The sequence below is a fragment of the Equus przewalskii genome, chromosome 6 (assembly GCF_037783145.1).
Source record: "Equus przewalskii isolate Varuska chromosome 6, EquPr2, whole genome shotgun sequence".
Classification (NCBI taxonomy): domain Eukaryota; kingdom Metazoa; phylum Chordata; class Mammalia; order Perissodactyla; family Equidae; genus Equus; species Equus przewalskii.
In genome coordinates this window covers 66,574,514-66,591,807 of record NC_091836.1, presented here as the reverse complement: position 1 = coordinate 66,591,807, position 17,294 = coordinate 66,574,514, and the positions used below count along the sequence as shown (strand labels likewise).

Here is a 17,294-nt window from a genome sequence, read left to right as displayed (position 1 = left end):
ATCATAAAAAGAAAGGAGCAGCTACAGCAGAACCACACCCACGCAGGTGTAAGAATGCCTCCGGGAGGTGTAGGAGGCTTTGCAGAGAAAGTAGATTTCACAAACTGATTCACCTCCTGTTTGAGAGGCAAAGTAGCAGAGTGGAAGGAGCACAGACTTGCTGGCCCCGCCACTTAGTATCTACGTGATCTTCACCAAGCCCCTTAAGTTTTTAGAAATCTTTACTTAGTAAAAATAGGAATAATATATCCTACTATGAACTTTATGGTTAGTGGATTAAATGAATTCATTTAATAATTACTGTATGTAAAATCAGCTAACAGTGTCTGGGACATAACAGACATTCAGCAAGCACAAGCGTCTAGCATAATGCCTGGCACTTAGCATGTACTTAAAAAAACAAAAACTATTTAAGAAGAGAAGGAAAATTGATGGCAAAAAAAACCAGAAAATAGAAAGGATCAGAGGTAAGAGTAGACCACCCGGACGAAATAGTTCCGCCATTCTGGCAGACACGAGCATGAACTTTCTAGTGACGGTTGTCAAACAACAGGGCAGCTGACAGGAAAGACAGTGAGCACTGGTTAATGGTTCACATCAGAACACTCCAGGGGAAGATGCCTCAACTAAATGGGAAGCTACACTTTGGGGGAGAAGCTATGTCTTCTGTGAAGGTGGGGTGGGCAGGGAGGGTTACTTGGAGGAGAGAACAAAGGAAACCTGGGAGGAAAGCTCCCACACAGAGGGTGGGGTTCTCAAAGAGGGAACTTAAAATGGCTCAAACACTTTAGCTCAGAGTTAATTCCTGCCTCCCAGTTATTTAGGCTAAAGAAAACATACACTTCTATGTCCTCACAATGCCTTATATATATAGTAAGGGCTCAAAATTATCCATCAAAATAAGACACCAAGAAGTTAAGAGAAACTTCCAGATACAAAGCTGACAATGACTGTCACAGTTAATAGAGCAGGGTAGTTTGTTTGTTTAATAAACTATTTATATTTAGTACAGAAGCATCATTTCTCATAACCAAACTGTTGACTCAACCACCAGCCCCTGGAAGGTTGCTACCACTGTTACAAATACTTTATTTGATTTTCAAACAACAAACTAAAACCTTCTAGCTTCTATTAAGGTAACCAAGCAACACTGACGCATAACCTGCCTATTACTGCACACTGAACGTTAGCCGAAAAGAGAGCGGAAGTCTAAATCACACCCTCAGGGCAGCTATTACAGTTTTATGATGTCCTTCCCCTACAGGTCACTTCTTGCATCACGGCCATCAACAGTAATAGCTGCCTAGTGTCAGCTCTGCAGATGATGCTATTTTGGTGTTACACTCAGGCCATTAAAGAGCCATCATTTTTATATTAATGGAGTGAGTATGCAAACCACATTCCCAATAAGAGCAAACCATCTCAAAAATAAAACAAGCTAAACCAACCAGTTTAATACTATTGCTATAGAAAAAAAAATCAACAGTTACATAATCAAGAAAATCTGAGAATGAAGTTAAATAAGACAAAAATAACACTGACTAATTTAGTTTCAATATGGATCGATTTTAAGCACAGATAAAAATTCAGAGTACTTTATATGCAAATGATTCTAACAGATACCCTCTCCTAACAAACCACACATCATATTTCTTTGAGGAGTATATAAATGTTAAAACACTATATGGTTCTATCTGTTGCCTTAAAAGCTTAATGTACTTTTCCTATAGAATAAAGGAACAGAAAAGAAACAGACTGGAATAGAAAGCAAGATGGAGACAGAGAAACAAAGAAGAATTAAACTAGGCTCTAAGGAGCCCTTATAAGTAAAATAACAAGATATTTAGTCTCCCAGAAAAATCTTCACAGATATGAAAGCAAGCAGAAGACCTCCAATTTCAGTTGTGCAGATGCTACACAAGAAATGAATATTAATTTCTTGGCAAAATCTGTGAACTAAATCTCTTCATCTCTCAAATGAGGATTAGGTGTACAATGAACCTCAAAGGATTACTGACAGGATAAAATGAGATGAACTTGAAAAAGTTGAGAGTACGCAAAAGCATGACTTTCTTCCTACTGTGAAACAAGGAATATGGGAAATTCACACCTTTTATTTAAAATACACATAAAGGAACAATTTGAACTTCAAAAAATAATAACGATAATAGTTTACAATTTATTGAATAAAATGACAGGAAGGAAGGGAAAGCTTTCTTTACAGTAGAATGCCAACTAATAAACACAGAAGGAATAATAGAGTTAGAAAACCACCATTTTGTAATGATCAGAGCAATAACTGACTTGGCAAGATTTACTAATAGTTGCTAAAATAGTGAGCAAAAGTTTGATGTGGCAGAAGATATTTATATAACCTCAAAGTATCTCCCCACAAATTACTTATTAATCACAAGGGAAAATAGTAACTCTATGACAAAAACCTGGTAGACCCCACCTTAACGAAGTATGAAAGGTAAAAACATCAATAATGAGTCAAACTTCATCTGTATCTCAAGATATGATGCACTGAGAAGGATACAATATTATTCATGTGGTATTCTTGCCAAAATGCATAACCTGAATCTAAACAGAAGAAATATCATAAATCCAGACGGCAAGACAGTCTATAAAATAAGTGGCCCATACTCTGCAAAAATGTCAAGGTCATGAAAGACAAGGACAAGCTGAAGGACCTTTCCAGATTAAAGAAGACAAGAGACATGAAGACTAAAGGCAATATGTGATCCCAGACCAGAAAAGAAAAATTATTATTATTTTTTTTGGTGAGGAAAATTGGCCCTGAGCTAACATCTGTTGCCAATCCTCCTCTTTTTGTTTGAGGAAGACTGTTACTGAGCTAACATCTGCACAAATCTTCCTCTATTTTTCTGTATATGGGACGCTGCCAGAGGATGGCTTGATGAGTGGTGTATAAGTCTGCGCCCAGGATCCAAAGCCACAAGCTCTGGGCCACCGAAGCAGAGCGCATGAACTTAACCACTACACCATCGGGCCAGCCCCCAGAAAACAAAAATTTATAGAAAGGATAATATTAAGATGATAGGTAGAACTTAAAGTCTACAGATTAGTATTAGTATTGTATCAAAGTTAAATTTCCTGAATTTGAGAATTGTACTGTTGTTATAAAAATGATATCCTTCTTCTTGTGTGAAATCCACACAAGTATTTACTATAGTGCAAAAGGGGCGCGATGTCTGCAATTCACTCTTAAATGGTTCAAGAAAGAACAACAGAGAGAGAGAATGATAAAGCAAATATAGGAAACTTAACTTCTGGTGAATCAGGGAGAAGGATATATGAAAATTCCTTATATTTCTGTAACTTTTTTTGGTAAGTTTGAAATTGCTGGGGTGCGTGGATTTGTCCCAGACCCAACCACTGCTTTCTCAGTGAAAGGCACCACCATCTAATCAGGCACATAAACCAGAAAGCTAGGAATCAGCCTCAACAATTCCTTCATCCACACCCTGTGGTCAGTCAGTCACTAAGTCCTATCAATCTTACTTTGTAAATATTTCTCAAATCTATCCATATCTTTCCATATGTCTATCATTTTAATCCAAACTACTGTCATCTCTCACATAGGCTACTACAATGACGTTCTGACTGGTCTCTCCACAGCTATACTGCCTCTTCTCCAATCAGTTCTCTGAAACACAAGAAAGTCTTTATGAAATGCAAATCTGATGTCACCTCTCTACCCGTCATCTATCCAAAACAATTCAATGGCTTCTCAACAAGACCTACAAGGCCCTGCACCTAGCCTAATGGCTCTTAAATCGTTTTTGGTCTCAGGATACCTTTACATTCTTAAAAACTAATCAGAACTCCCAAAAACCTTTTGTTTATGTGGGTAATGTCTATCAATATTAACTGTATTAGAAATTAAGCCAGAAATTTTAAAAACATTTCTTTATTAATTCCTTTAGAATAATGACTCATATCTGCTTCTACGGTCAATCTGCAACAAAACAATGTTGTTTTGTCTGAAGTATATGAAGAAAACATAGTCTCTTAGAAATAAGTAGCTGAAAAAGGAGGACTACAAAGACCCCCTCAAAGAGTTCCTGAGAACCCTAGGGCTCCTAGACCTCAGACCGCACTGAGAACCATAGCTTTAGCCTGACTGCCATCTTTTAAGTCTTCTAACATAGTGTGCTCCTTTCTACCACAGGATCTTTGCTGTTCCCTTTGCCTAGAATACTCTTCCCACCAACTTCTTCCATTCCTTTTGCTTAATTACCTCTTACCATGCCTTAAGATCTTAAAGTCTAAACTCAACTGTCTTTTCCTCTAGAAAACCCTCTCAATTCCCTAAATAGGTTAAGCCCCAGCCCGACACTATATCCTTCTTTTGGAACAATTAAAACGATTTTAATTAAGAAACTCTGCATGGACAAAGAAAACAGTTCAGTGGTTACCAGGGGAAGGAGGGTGGTGGCTGGGCACAGGGGGTGAAGGGGAGCACTTACATGGTGACAGACAAGAAATAATGGACAACTGAAACTGAAATCTCACATTGATGTAAACTATTATGAACTCAATAAAAAAATTTTTTTAATTTTAAAAAACAACCAAAAAACTCTGGGGCTGGCCCATGGCCGAGTGGTTAAGTTCATGCACTCGCTTCAGAGGCCCAGTGTTTTGCTGGTTCGGATCCTGGGTGGGGACATGGCACCATTCATCCAGCCATGCTGAGGCAGCAATCTACATAGCACAACCAGAAGGACCCACAACTAGAGTATACAACTATGTACTGGGGGAGTTTGGGGAGACAAAGAAGGAAAAAAAAGAAGAAGACTGACAACAGACGTTAGCTCAGTTGCCAATCTTTAAAAAAAAAAAATCATTAAAAAAAAACAACTCTGCCCTAATCTTACCTGTTTCACAAACTATTGATCTTTCAAATCCCAAGTGAGACAACATCCAAAATGCTCTCCTTAATACTTCTCTACCCCAAAGACTTTTTTTTCACTCCTTCACCTGAGCAACTTTTATACCTCATAGTTACTTGTTATTGTGAAAAACATATTATAATACATTGCGTATCTTTTATAAGCCTGAACGTTGGTTCGTGAGTTCCTTAAAGGTTGGAATCTCATTTTTCCAAGATATATAGGTGGCAAATAAGCACATGAAAGGATGCTTAACATCATTAATCACTAATCATTACAGAAAAGTAAATCAAAACCACATTGAGATACCATTTCATACCCATTAGGACAGCTACTGTCCAAAAATAAGAAAGAAAAGAAAAAAATGTAGGCAGGGATGTGGAGAAAGTGAACCCTTGTATGTTGCTGGTGATAATGTAAAATGGTATAGCCACTGTGGAAAACAGTGCATCAGTTCCTCAAAAAATTAAAAATAGAGGGGCTGGCCCAGTGGTGCAGTGGTTAAGTTCGTACATTCCGCTTTGGCAGCCTGGGGTTCACTGGTTGGGATCCCAGGTATGGACCTACGTACCACTTGGCATGCCATGCTGTGGCAGGCATCCCACATATAAAGTAGAGGACAATGGGCACAGGTGTTAGCTCAGGGCCAGTCTTCCTCAGCAAAAAAGAGGAGGACTGGTAGCAGACGTTAGCTCAGGGCTAATCTTCCTCAAAAAAAAAAATAATTAAAAAACAGAATTACCATATGACCCAGGAAGTCCACAACTGGGCATACATCTGCATTAGTCTGCATGGGCTGCCGTAACAAAATACCACAGGCTGATGGCATAACAAGAGAAACTTTTCTCACAGTTCTGGAGGCCAGAAGTCCAAAATGAAAGTGCCAGCAAATTAGGTTCCTAGTGTGGACCCCCTTCCTGACTTGCAGGAAGCCACCTTCTTGCCGTATCCTCACCCGCCCTTCCCTATGCGCACAGAGAGAGAGAGAACTCTGGTCTCTCTTCCTCTTCTTATAAGGACATCAGTCCTGTTGGATTAGGGTCCACCTTTATGGACTCATCTCAGCTTAACTAACTCCTTAAAGGGCCCCATCTCCAAATCAATCACATTGGGGTTAGGACTTCAACATACAAATTTGAGGGGACACAACTCAGTCCACAACAATACCAAAAAGAATCAAAAGCATGGACTCAAAAAGATATTTGTACACCCACATTAATAGCAGCCTTATTTGCAATAGCCAAAAGGTGGAAGTAACCCAAGTGTCCATCAATGGATGAATGGATAAACAAAATGTGGTATATACATATAATGGAATATTATTTAGCTTTAAAAAAGGAATGAAATTCTGACACAAGTTACAACATGGGTGAATTCTGAGGACATGCTATAGACTGAATGTTTGTGTTCTCCCAAAATTCGTATGTTGAAACGTAATCTCCAACCCACAAGAGAACTTTCAAAATTGGGGTCACTCCTCTCAAACCCTGCCACTGCTTTATCAACTAAGTGTATGTCATATTCTAAACCCTTTGTTGTCATTTCAACAATCTTCACAGCATCCTAGCCAGGAGTAGATTCCATATCAAGACTTGATCGACACAGGGTGGCCACAAAACTTCAATGTGCAAAAAATGCAATTTCTGCGAAGTGCAATAATGAGGTATGGCTGTATATTGACATTGTATCCTGCAACCTTGCTGAACTCATTTATTACTTTTAATAGTTTTTTAGTGAATTCCTTAGGACTTCTTATATACCAAGTCAGGTCAGGAGAATAGACAGGGATAGTTTTAGTTCTTCCTTTCCAATATGGATGCCTTTTATTCCTTTTTTTTTTTTGCCTAATTGCACTGGCTAGAACCTCCAGTACAATGTTGAATCAAGTAGAAAGGGACACAAGGACATACTTGTTTTGTTTCTGATCTTATGTGGGGAAAGCAGGCAGTCTTTCACTATTAGTAAGAGGTCAGCTGTCAGTTTTTCACAGATGCCCTTTATCAGGTTGAGGAAGTCCCATTCTATTCCCAGGTTTTTTTAGTGTTTTTACAATGAAATGGTGTTGGATTTTGTCAAATGCTTTTTCCACATCTAATGAGATGATCATATGGTTTTTGTCCTTTATTTTTATGGTGTACTATATTAATTTATTTTCACATGTTGAAACAAACTTGCATTTCTGGGATAAATCCCACCTGATCACGTTGTATAATCCTATTTACATATTGCTGGATCTGATTTGCTAGTATTTTGTTAAGGATTTTTGCATCCATATTCATAAGAGACACTGATCTATAGTTTGCTTTTCTTGTGATGTCTTTGTCTGGTTTTGCTATTAGGGTTGTACTGGCTTCATAGAATGAGTTGAGAAATGTTCCCTCCTCTTCTATTTTTGGGGAAAGTTTATAAAGAATTGCTATTAATTCTTATTTAAATGTTTGATTCGAAGCCATCTGGGCCTGAGCTTTTCTTTATGGGTAGATTTTGTTTTGTTTTTTCATTACTAACTCAATTTCTTTGATTGTTATGGGTCTATTCAGATTGTCTACTTCTTCCTGAGTCAGTTTGTGTCTTTGTAGGAATTGGTCCACTTCATCTAAGTTACCCAATTTATTGGCATACAATTGTTCTTGGTATTCTTTTATAATCCTCTTCCCTTCTGTCAGGTTGGTAGTAACATCCTCTCTTTCATTTCTGATTCTAGTAATCTGAGTCTTCTCTCTTTTTTTTCCTAGTCAATATAACTAAAGGTTTGTCAATTTTGTTGATTTTTACAAAGAACAAGCTTTTGGTTTCACTGATTTTCTCTATTTTTCTACCTCTATTTCATTAATTTCCTCTCTAACCTTTCTTATTTCCTTCCTTCTGCATGCTTTATATTTAGTGTGCTCTTCTTTTTCCAGTGTCTTAAGATGGAAGGTTAAGTTACTGATTTGAGATCTTTCTTATTTTTTACAATAGGCTTTTAGCTACAAATTTCCCTGTAAGCACAGTTTAGCTGCATCCTACAAGTTTTGGTATGTCACGTCTTCATTTTCATTCATCTCAAAGTATTTTCTAACGTCCCATCTGATATCGTCTTTGGCCCACTGGTTATACAAGAGCATGTGGTTTAATTTCCACATATTTGTGGTTTCCCAAATTTCTTTCTGTGACTCATTTCTAATTTCATTCCATTGTGGTTGGACAACATACTTTGTAGTATTCTATCAAAAGGGTGAAAGTTTTATGTGAATTACATCTCAGGGCACAATGTATGACAAAATCACAGACAAAATGACATTAGGCAATAGAAATAATAACTATAGCTATGAATCATAGATAGTCTTTATTTACTTGAGTCTGCAAAAGCTTTTGACAAAACTCCCATCTCCAAATGGGTCAAATTTTTACCCTATTAGAACCTCTACAAACAGTAAAGAAACACACAAAAACCACATATGAGAAACTGGCAAAGAACATAAAAAGTTCATTTTCAAGAAAGGAAATACAAATGAAGATTAAATATGAAGGCTCACTAGTAATCTTTTAAAAAGGAAATTTTTAAAAATGAAACACCATTTTCCTCCTACCAAATTAACAGGTTTATCTTCTGTTCTTAAACATTAATATCTAATGCTAGAACACTGGTGGGCATATAAACTGGAACACTTGGGCATATAATTTGGCAAAAAGTGTCAACAGCCTTAAAAAAAAAACCTAAATGCTTTCAACTAATAATTCTACTTGTAACAATCTATGTTTAGGAAATAACCCTAAATACAAAAAACATTAGACTAACAATATTCACTGCAGTATTATTTATAATTTAAAAAACAGGTACAATATAAATGTCCAATAATAGGAGAATGATGGCGTAAACTATGGTTTAACAATTGGATGAAATATCATGCATTCATTAAAAATCTTTACGAAATATTTCCAATATAATGAATATATTTCTGTTAAAATGTTAGTGAGGGGCCGGCCCCGTGGCCAAGTGGTTAAGTTCACACACTCTTCTTCCATGGCCCAGGGTTTCGCCGGTTCAGATCCTGGGCACGGATGTGGCACCGCTCATCAGGCCATGCTGAGGCGGGGTCCCACATGCCATAACTAGAAGGACCCACAACTAAAAAATATACAACTATGTACTGGGGGGGGGATATGGGGAGAAAAAGCAGAAAAAAAAAAAAGACTGGCAACAATTGTTAGCTCAGGTGCTAATCTTTAAAAAAAAAAATGTTAGTGAAAAAGAAAAATTGTATATAGAATATAATTACAGCTATCTGTCTAAAAAAGTAGCTAACAATCTGTGTACAGGAAAAAAACCAAAAGCAATACATCAAATTTAAGAAATTTAAGAAACTGTTACTTCAAGTAACAATCTACTCAGTACAAAGCTTCTCACATATATATATTCTTTCACACGGGAGATCAACTTTCACAAACATATAATCCCTAGTTTTTTCCACTTAGGCTTTTAATACTGTACTTGTCAAAGTGTTTGGGCTTTCTTTGTTGCCTTTGTTATTGTTTACTAAGATAAATAAAACACCTGCTCCTGGAGCTCAGAAATAGTTTTCTAATCCATGCATATAATACTCTTCCACAATTCAAACATATCTTTCTTATAGTCTCAAAATAAATTTATCAAAAAGATTAAAAGCAAAACCAATTCTACAAGGTTTAGGAGCTGTTGTTATACACAAAAGGTAGCTAATTAAAAGCTCCAAATTAAGTCAAAGGCACAGCTAATGTACATGTATTTCTTTCATAATTAGAAAAAACAAAATTAAAAAAAATTTTCCCAAACACTTGTTTGGTCTGTTTACTGAGGCAACAAAGCATAATAGAAAGAACATAGGCATTGCAATCAGAGACACCAGAGTTTATATCCTGATTCTGCAACTCCCTAACTGTGAAAACTTGGGCAAGTTAGACTCCCTAAACCTCAATTACCACCTTTGTAAAACAGGGTTAACAGTACTTACCTAAAGGACTGTGAGGAACAAATGAAAAACTGGACACAAAGTACCATAATTAGCAGAGTGCATATACTAGGCACAGTATACATGGCAGCTACTATAATTATTTTCATTTCTTTGGGGAGGATGAGGAAGTGCTTTTTAAAACAATTACTCAACTTTGCTCCTAATCCAACATCAAGAAACAAAAATCTGAGGCAGCTCTTAAAAACCATTAAGAGTCCTTGGCAATTCTCAGTTACGGATTTAGGACAAAGCTAAGCCGATCTTACAGTTCTTATCATCTCTCCAGATATTGCAAAACTGTTCAGAAGTAACCGTGTGTCTAACAGTCATACTCTTACCTTGCATGCTACATCAACTAATCGCATCTGGATAGCTTGATTCTCTGGGAGTTTGGTGCCAATTGCAAGCAAAGTGTCCAAGAGCTGAGCTAGGACTTGATGAGATTCTAGAAAGGAAGACAAAGTTGGGTTGTAGAATTTCAAAAGGAGATCACTGTAGAAACTAAATGTATTTGGGTAAAAAATGTAGATTTTTGTCAGCTAGGTTCTACTATTTGATCCTGGATTCCCCTCAACTAAAAGCTAAGCTCCTAAAGGGATCATGTCTAAAAAATTGAGTCCTCCAAAGGACTGGAAATAGTGCTCCAAAAATGTTTTATGCTTGACTAAGGGCTTTTCAGCACTTTCAAGATAAAGTGCAAACTCCTCAGCAGGGCACGCATCCTAAAACATTAATATAATAAGAGTAAAGAAATTAAAAGGTATAAACCTACAAAGACCAAGAAAACAGAGAATAAGGTAGGTAGATGAGAAAAATCAACAAATTTTTTAGAGATGGAAAGCAAAGAAGAGCTCTTTGGCAAAACTGAGAAATCTAACATAAAATGCCTACTGAGGAGGATGTCACTTCAAAGCAATAAATTCTAGATTCAGGAACTGGAGATTTAAACAAGCAAAGAAAAAAACTCCAAAAAACAAGGATAAGGTGGGCCAGCCTGGTGGCACAGCAGTTAAGTTCGTACGTTCCACTTTGGTGGCCCGGGTTCACCAGTTCAGATCCCAGGTGTGGACCTACACATCGCTTGTCAAGCCATGCTGTGGCAGGCATCCCACACATAAAGTAGAGGAAGATGGGCACAGATGTTAGCTCAGGGCCAGTCTTCTTCAGCAAAAAGAGGAGGATTGGCAGATGTTAGCTCAGAGCTAATCTTCCTCAAAAAAATAAAATTAAAAAAAACAGGGATAAGGCAGGGACTTGTTTGAGGTCTTTGTAAGAAGAATTGGACCCCTCCTTCCCAATCCTACACAGCCAAGTGACCACTGAAATAGGAGGTTTATTTTATATAGAAATTGGACCAGAAAGGATCCAATGTTGGGGATATCAGGTGAGGACAAGGAGGAAGTACAGTGAAGAAGAGGAGATTAAGAGAGTCATAAGTACTGATAATGAGACACTCCCTCCCTCTCCCTAGCCACCTTCAACTGCTTTGGCTCTAAAAAGAAGGCAGCCGGGCATTTCTCTGTCTTCCTAGAAGGGGAGTCATGAACTTATAACTGGAAAAATTGATGGGCCCCACAAAAAACACACCAAAAGATACTAACATTTAAAAGTCCTCCAAAGACATAGAGGATCATCCTAGAGTGGAGGCTACTAGTTGACAAGCCCCATCCATTCACACACAAGTACCAATCAGCTTTTTAGTGCCGAGTCTTAAATTTACATGCAAGGCCAAGGATCATCAAGAAAAGTCTCCAATATGAAAGACGTGACATACGAAGAGAAAAGAAGGTACTTAGAGAAAAGAAAAGTGGTGAAAATCTCCACCACCACCACACCACTCTACAATGTATTTCTTCAAAAAGATGATTCTGCCTAACATCCATGAAAAGCTAGATAAATCTTTTTAAAACTTAACTCTTGCCTCTGATAAATCATAAATCTAATCTAAATCTCAAACCCTAGTCCCTCTCCTGAGTTCCAGACCTACATTACAACTGCAGGTTGGATGGACATCTCCACATGGACAATAAATGAATCCTCAACATCTCTTCTCTAAACCACCTAGTTCATCAAACCAAATTCCTCAGAGCCACCAAATTATCTTTCTAAATCCAGACTTGATCATTTCATCCCTTGCTCAAAAAACCTTTACATGGTTTCCCCTGTCTACAAAATAACATTCAAAATCCTCAGTGCTCAAGACCACCTACCCTTGGGCTTGAACACATTTTACCATTGTTTTTCCTCCTAAAGCCCTTACTCTCTGCTGATCTCTCAAAAACAATCCAGTTCTTCAAGTATCTCTTGTACTTTCCCAGTTCTCTACCTTTTATCATAAGGTTCCTTTTTCTTGGCACTACTCTTCCCCACCTCTGACCTTCCAAGCCCCCTCTTCACTGAGCCTTTCTAGATCCCACCAGTCAGCACTGACCTCGCTCTCTCCTCTGCTCCCTCAGTATTATGATTATACCTCCTCTAAAGCAAGCTCTGCATTATCATTAGTGATCTAATACGTACTAGAGAAGCAGATATAAAGTGCCGTGCCCAGTGCTTGCCAAGGAGTTACAGAACTCACACACCTGACGAATTGAAAGGAAAGACTTCGGGGCCAGAGCTTGACCATGTTCTTGGGATTTGAAAACACACACAAGACTGATAACTGGGAGACTCTCAATTCTAAGTCTGTGGCTTAATTCTAAGTCAAAAATACAGAGTGACGTCAGCAGTCACTTTACCTCACTGGAGTTCATGTTCCTCAGCTATGAAATAAAGAGCTTGAACTAGATGATCTTTACGGTCCCTTCCAGTTCTATCTTCTGTGAATCTAGGTAGGCTAGCAACTGGAAACCAGGAAGAGACCCAGATCAAATCTCTTAGAGATAATTAAGTAAAAAACAGAATTAGAATGTTAACAAAAAGTAAAACAGCTATTTCCACGTACACTGCATAATTTGAGTCTCTTTCTTTTAAAGGCTAGGATGAGGTTTGCACCAAAATTAATTCTCTGGGGCCAGCTCCAGTGGCCTACGGGTCAAGTTTGGCACACTCTGCTTTAGTGGCCCAGGTTCGGTTCCCAGGCACAGACCTACGTCACTTGCCTGTCAGTGGCCATGCTGTTGCAGCAGCTCACACACAAAAAGAGGAAGATTGGCAGCAGATGTTAGCTCAGGGCAAATCTTCCTCAGCAAAAAAATTTAACTCTTATAATTTTTCTATTTTAAAGGTAAAGTGTTTCAGCTAAACCTGGGTCTGTAAGAAAAAGCACAGCATTAAGTTCTCAGTTCTGCTCCTATTTAGCTAAATGAATTCACCTCATCTCTCTGGGACTTTGTTTCTGTCATCTACAAAATGAAAAAATTAGACCAGATGATCTCTATAAGGCCATGTACAGCTCAAAAAGTCTATAGCTCTATGAATCTCCAATCTTAAAGTATGCGATTATTCCAGGTACATAGCTAGCACCTTCAAGAACTTTCCATGGCAAAAAAGGATACTTTGGTACTGAGGCAATGTAACTGTTTGGTGCTTTTAAAAGAAATTAATTTTTCTTGCTACTATCTACAGTAGCAAAACATTACAAACACTACTGTACTTGTTGATATTTAATATATTATCAACACCATAAATATTATGAAGGTAATGTAGAAACAGAAAAAATTATATGTAATGTTAAGTGAGCACAGTAAAACACAAAATAGTACTTTCACTATAAGTCAAACCATATAAAATGTATATAAGTAAAAGATAATGTGTAAAACATTGTTTTATGGAAATAGTAGGAATATTTTTTAAATTTTTGTTTAATGTCGTGATATTGGCATTTCAATAAAACCAACTCCTCCTGAAAAAAATTTAAAGATATTTTCATTGTTTCCTGTGAATTAAAAGTCTTGGGTCAAAATCCAATACAAGTAAAATTTTAATATGAAGTTGTTTCTAACAAAATTTTAAAAATTCTCAGCTTCAGCCTATGGGTCACATATGTAAGATACTTTTTACCATTAAACAGTTGTACGATAAATGAATTTAGATTGTCTCTGAGTTCACAGGCCCTTTATTACTCTGATAACCTCAAGTTCATAGACTAAATGTTGTCCAATATTTAAATAGTGATATTTGTTGAAATATGTATACCCCAAAATAAAACAATTCTTTGAAACTATAACCAATTCATACAAAATTAGAATATTTTTAAAAACAGCAACAAAAGGTTTCTATTTAATTTTAAAATAAATATTAAGGCAAGTGAGGCACTAACTCTATAACAGAAATCTTGTACATAAATAAAACCAGATAATTAATTGAAAAAATTAAAAAGATGAAGCGATTTTCCATTTCACCTAAATGCTGAGAATAATTTTAGTGGGCATCAACAGGGAACAAATAGAAAAAGCAACAACATGTAAGACCTGGGAAATGTCATTTTTATAGGAACTAAGTTGTGAGGGACCATGTGAGGAGGACAGCACCTCTCACGATTTCTGAGTGAGCATAGCACAGTCAACAAAACATCAACTCTTGTCACATACTATGTAACCTTAAACACATTAGTTAACTTCTCTGAGCTTCAGTTTCCTCATGTATAAAATAAGGACAATAATACCTATCTTATAACACACGTAAACTACCTTAAGTATATGGCATTTGGTAGAGGTCAATTAATGATAGCTATGAAGAGACAAAACTGTATTTTAACTCTAATGTAAATAAATGTATATACATGGTATGGTTTTATTGAATCATCCTCAAATTGCTTTTCAATAACAACCAACAACAAAATTTTGTTCTAAACTCTATATAAAAGGAACTAAAGGATTTCCGCTCTGATTAGACAGCTTTTAAATTGCAACTTACTTTCATTCTGCAGGATGTTAATGGCATCATCCATAATACAGTCTGGGGAAAATCCTGCGGTCTTTGACAATAAACCCAACAATGATGCAATTTTCAGTCTCACAGATGGATCATTCTCCTGGAACAAAAAAAGCTATTGTTACCTTGCCACTCTACTCTCAGCTAAACAACAAGCAAGAACAGGAGAAACCAACTTCTCAAAAGGGATTCAATGATCCAAGTATTCGAAGGCTTTATTTCTGAAAAATTAACTTTATATACTTCAGGGAAGAGAGCTTTTCTCACTCAGTATGTTACACCCAAACACTGCAAAGTGAATGGGAATTTTTTTTACACCTTCCTGATGTCATTAACTTTTAGCCAGAAATGTACTTTGGGGATTAAAAACACCTTTCTTCCACTGTGCAATCATGTTAGATGCGAGCTGCAGCAACCTGCACCACCAACACTGGGCACCCAACGTTGCTGCCAGCACCACTGCTCTTGGAGCTCCTGGAAACTGGGTGTTGGCAGCTACTCAGGAGAGAGTATCATATGGCATACCACCAGCCCAGCACCTGAGCTAACATCTGTTGCCAATCATCTTCTTCTTCTTCCTCCCCCTTCCCTCCCCCTCCCCTCCCCCTCCTCCTCCTCCCCAAAGTCCCCCAGTACATAGTTGTAATTCTGGTTGTAGGTCCTTCTGGTTGTGCAACCAAGATATTCTTAAAGAAGAGCAAGGTGGGAGAACTTATCCCACCAGATGTCAAGATTTATTATAATACTATCCTAAGACAGCATGGTATTGGCATAAGAATAGACAAACCAATGGAACAGAATAGGAAAGCCCTGAAACATACTCACTCATACAGAAACACTTGATTTACCACAAAGGTGGTACTGCAAAGCAATGAAAAAAGGACATTATTTTCAATAAACGGTGCTGGAACATTGGGGTTTCCACATATCCAAGCAACATACAGTCGGCCTTCCATATCCACAGATTCCATATCCACAGATTCAACCAACCACAGATATGTATAAATCTTCCTTGTCTTATGATGGGGTTCCATGCTGATAAACCCATCATACATTGAAAATATCGTAAGTCAAACATGCATTTAATCTCCCTAACCTATGGAACATCATAGCTTAGCCTTGCCTACCTTAAACATGCTGAGAACACTTTACATTAGCCTACAGTTGGGCAAAATCATCTAACACAAAGCCTATTTCATAATAAAGTGGTGAATATCTCGTAATTTATTGAATACCATACTGAAAGTGAAAAACAGAATGGTTGTGTGTCAGTTGTTTGCCCTCGAAATCACGTGGCTGACTGGGAGCTGCAGTTTGCTGCGTCTGCCGAGCATCAGGAGAGAGTATCATACGGCACACCACCAGCCCAGGAAAACATCGAAATTCAAAACTCCAAGTACGGTTTCTACTGAATATGTATGACTTTCTTACCATGATATAGTCGAAAGATAGTAAGTCGAACCATCCTAAGTGGGGGACCATCTGTACTATGTTTACAATCCATGGTAGGTTTAATCCACAGACGCAGAACCCACGGATATGGAGAGCCAACCTAAGGAACTTGAACATCTGTAGATTTTGGTATCCTCAGGGATCCTGGAACCAATCCCTTACGGATACCAAGGGACAACAGTACACAACAATCAACTCCATGTGTGAAAAGCAAATAATAAAGCTCCTAATAATAGTCTAGCAAAATGTCTTAATGAGCTCAGGGTAGGAAAAACCTTCTTACATCAGACAAGAAAAGTACAAAATATAAATGAAAAGATTGTCAAATTGGGCTATACTAAAAACTTCTTTTCATCAAAATACAACATTAAGGGGCCAGCCCAGTGGCATAGTGGTAGAGTTTGCACGCTCCACTTTGACAGCCCAGGGTTTGCAGGTTCAGATCCTGGGCGTGGACCTATGCACTGTGCATCAAGCCACGCTGTGGCAGTGTCCCACATACAAAATGGAGGAAGATTGGCATAGATGTTAGCTCAAGAACAATCTTCCTCAAGCAAAAAGAGGAAGACTAGCAACAGATCCTGGCTCAGGGCCAATCTTCTTCACCAAAAAACAAAACAAAACACCTCAGTGAAAATAGGCAAGAGAGATCAATAGGCATTACCCAAAAGGATATGCAAATGGCCAATTAAACACGCTAAAGTTGCTCCAATTCATTAGTAATCTGAGGAATGCAAGTTAAGGTCACAATGATATAGTACACATCCATAAGAAGTGTCAAAATGAAAAAGATTGATAATTCCTACTGTTGGCAAGTATGTGGAGCAACTGAAATTCTCACATACTGCTAATAGAAGTAGTACTAAATTGTACTAATTGTACAATTCAGGTAGTACTAAATTGGTACTACCATTTTGGAAACAGTAGGCTCAGGAATTCCACTCCAGAGTATATACTAAACAGAAATGCAAGCCGTGCAAACCAACTTGTACAAAAATGTTCATGGCTGGGGCTGGCCCCGTGGTCGAGTGGTTAAGTTCGCGCACTCTGCTGCAGGCGGCCCAGTGTTTCGTTGGTTCGA

General features: G+C 37.7%; 1 protein-coding gene across 1 annotated transcript in view; it reads right to left on the bottom strand.

The window, feature by feature from the left end:
- The window catches only part of INTS4 (integrator complex subunit 4), a 94,057-nt gene that overhangs the window by 62,640 nt on the left and 14,123 nt on the right, over positions 1-17,294 (bottom strand). Inside the window, exons 3-4 of the mRNA XM_008524531.2 lie at positions 14,744-14,861; positions 10,228-10,334 (exon numbers count right to left, since the gene is read on the bottom strand). Coding sequence (XP_008522753.1) covers positions 10,228-10,334; positions 14,744-14,861 — 225 coding nt within the window. The remainder of the gene's footprint in view (positions 1-10,227; positions 10,335-14,743; positions 14,862-17,294) is intronic.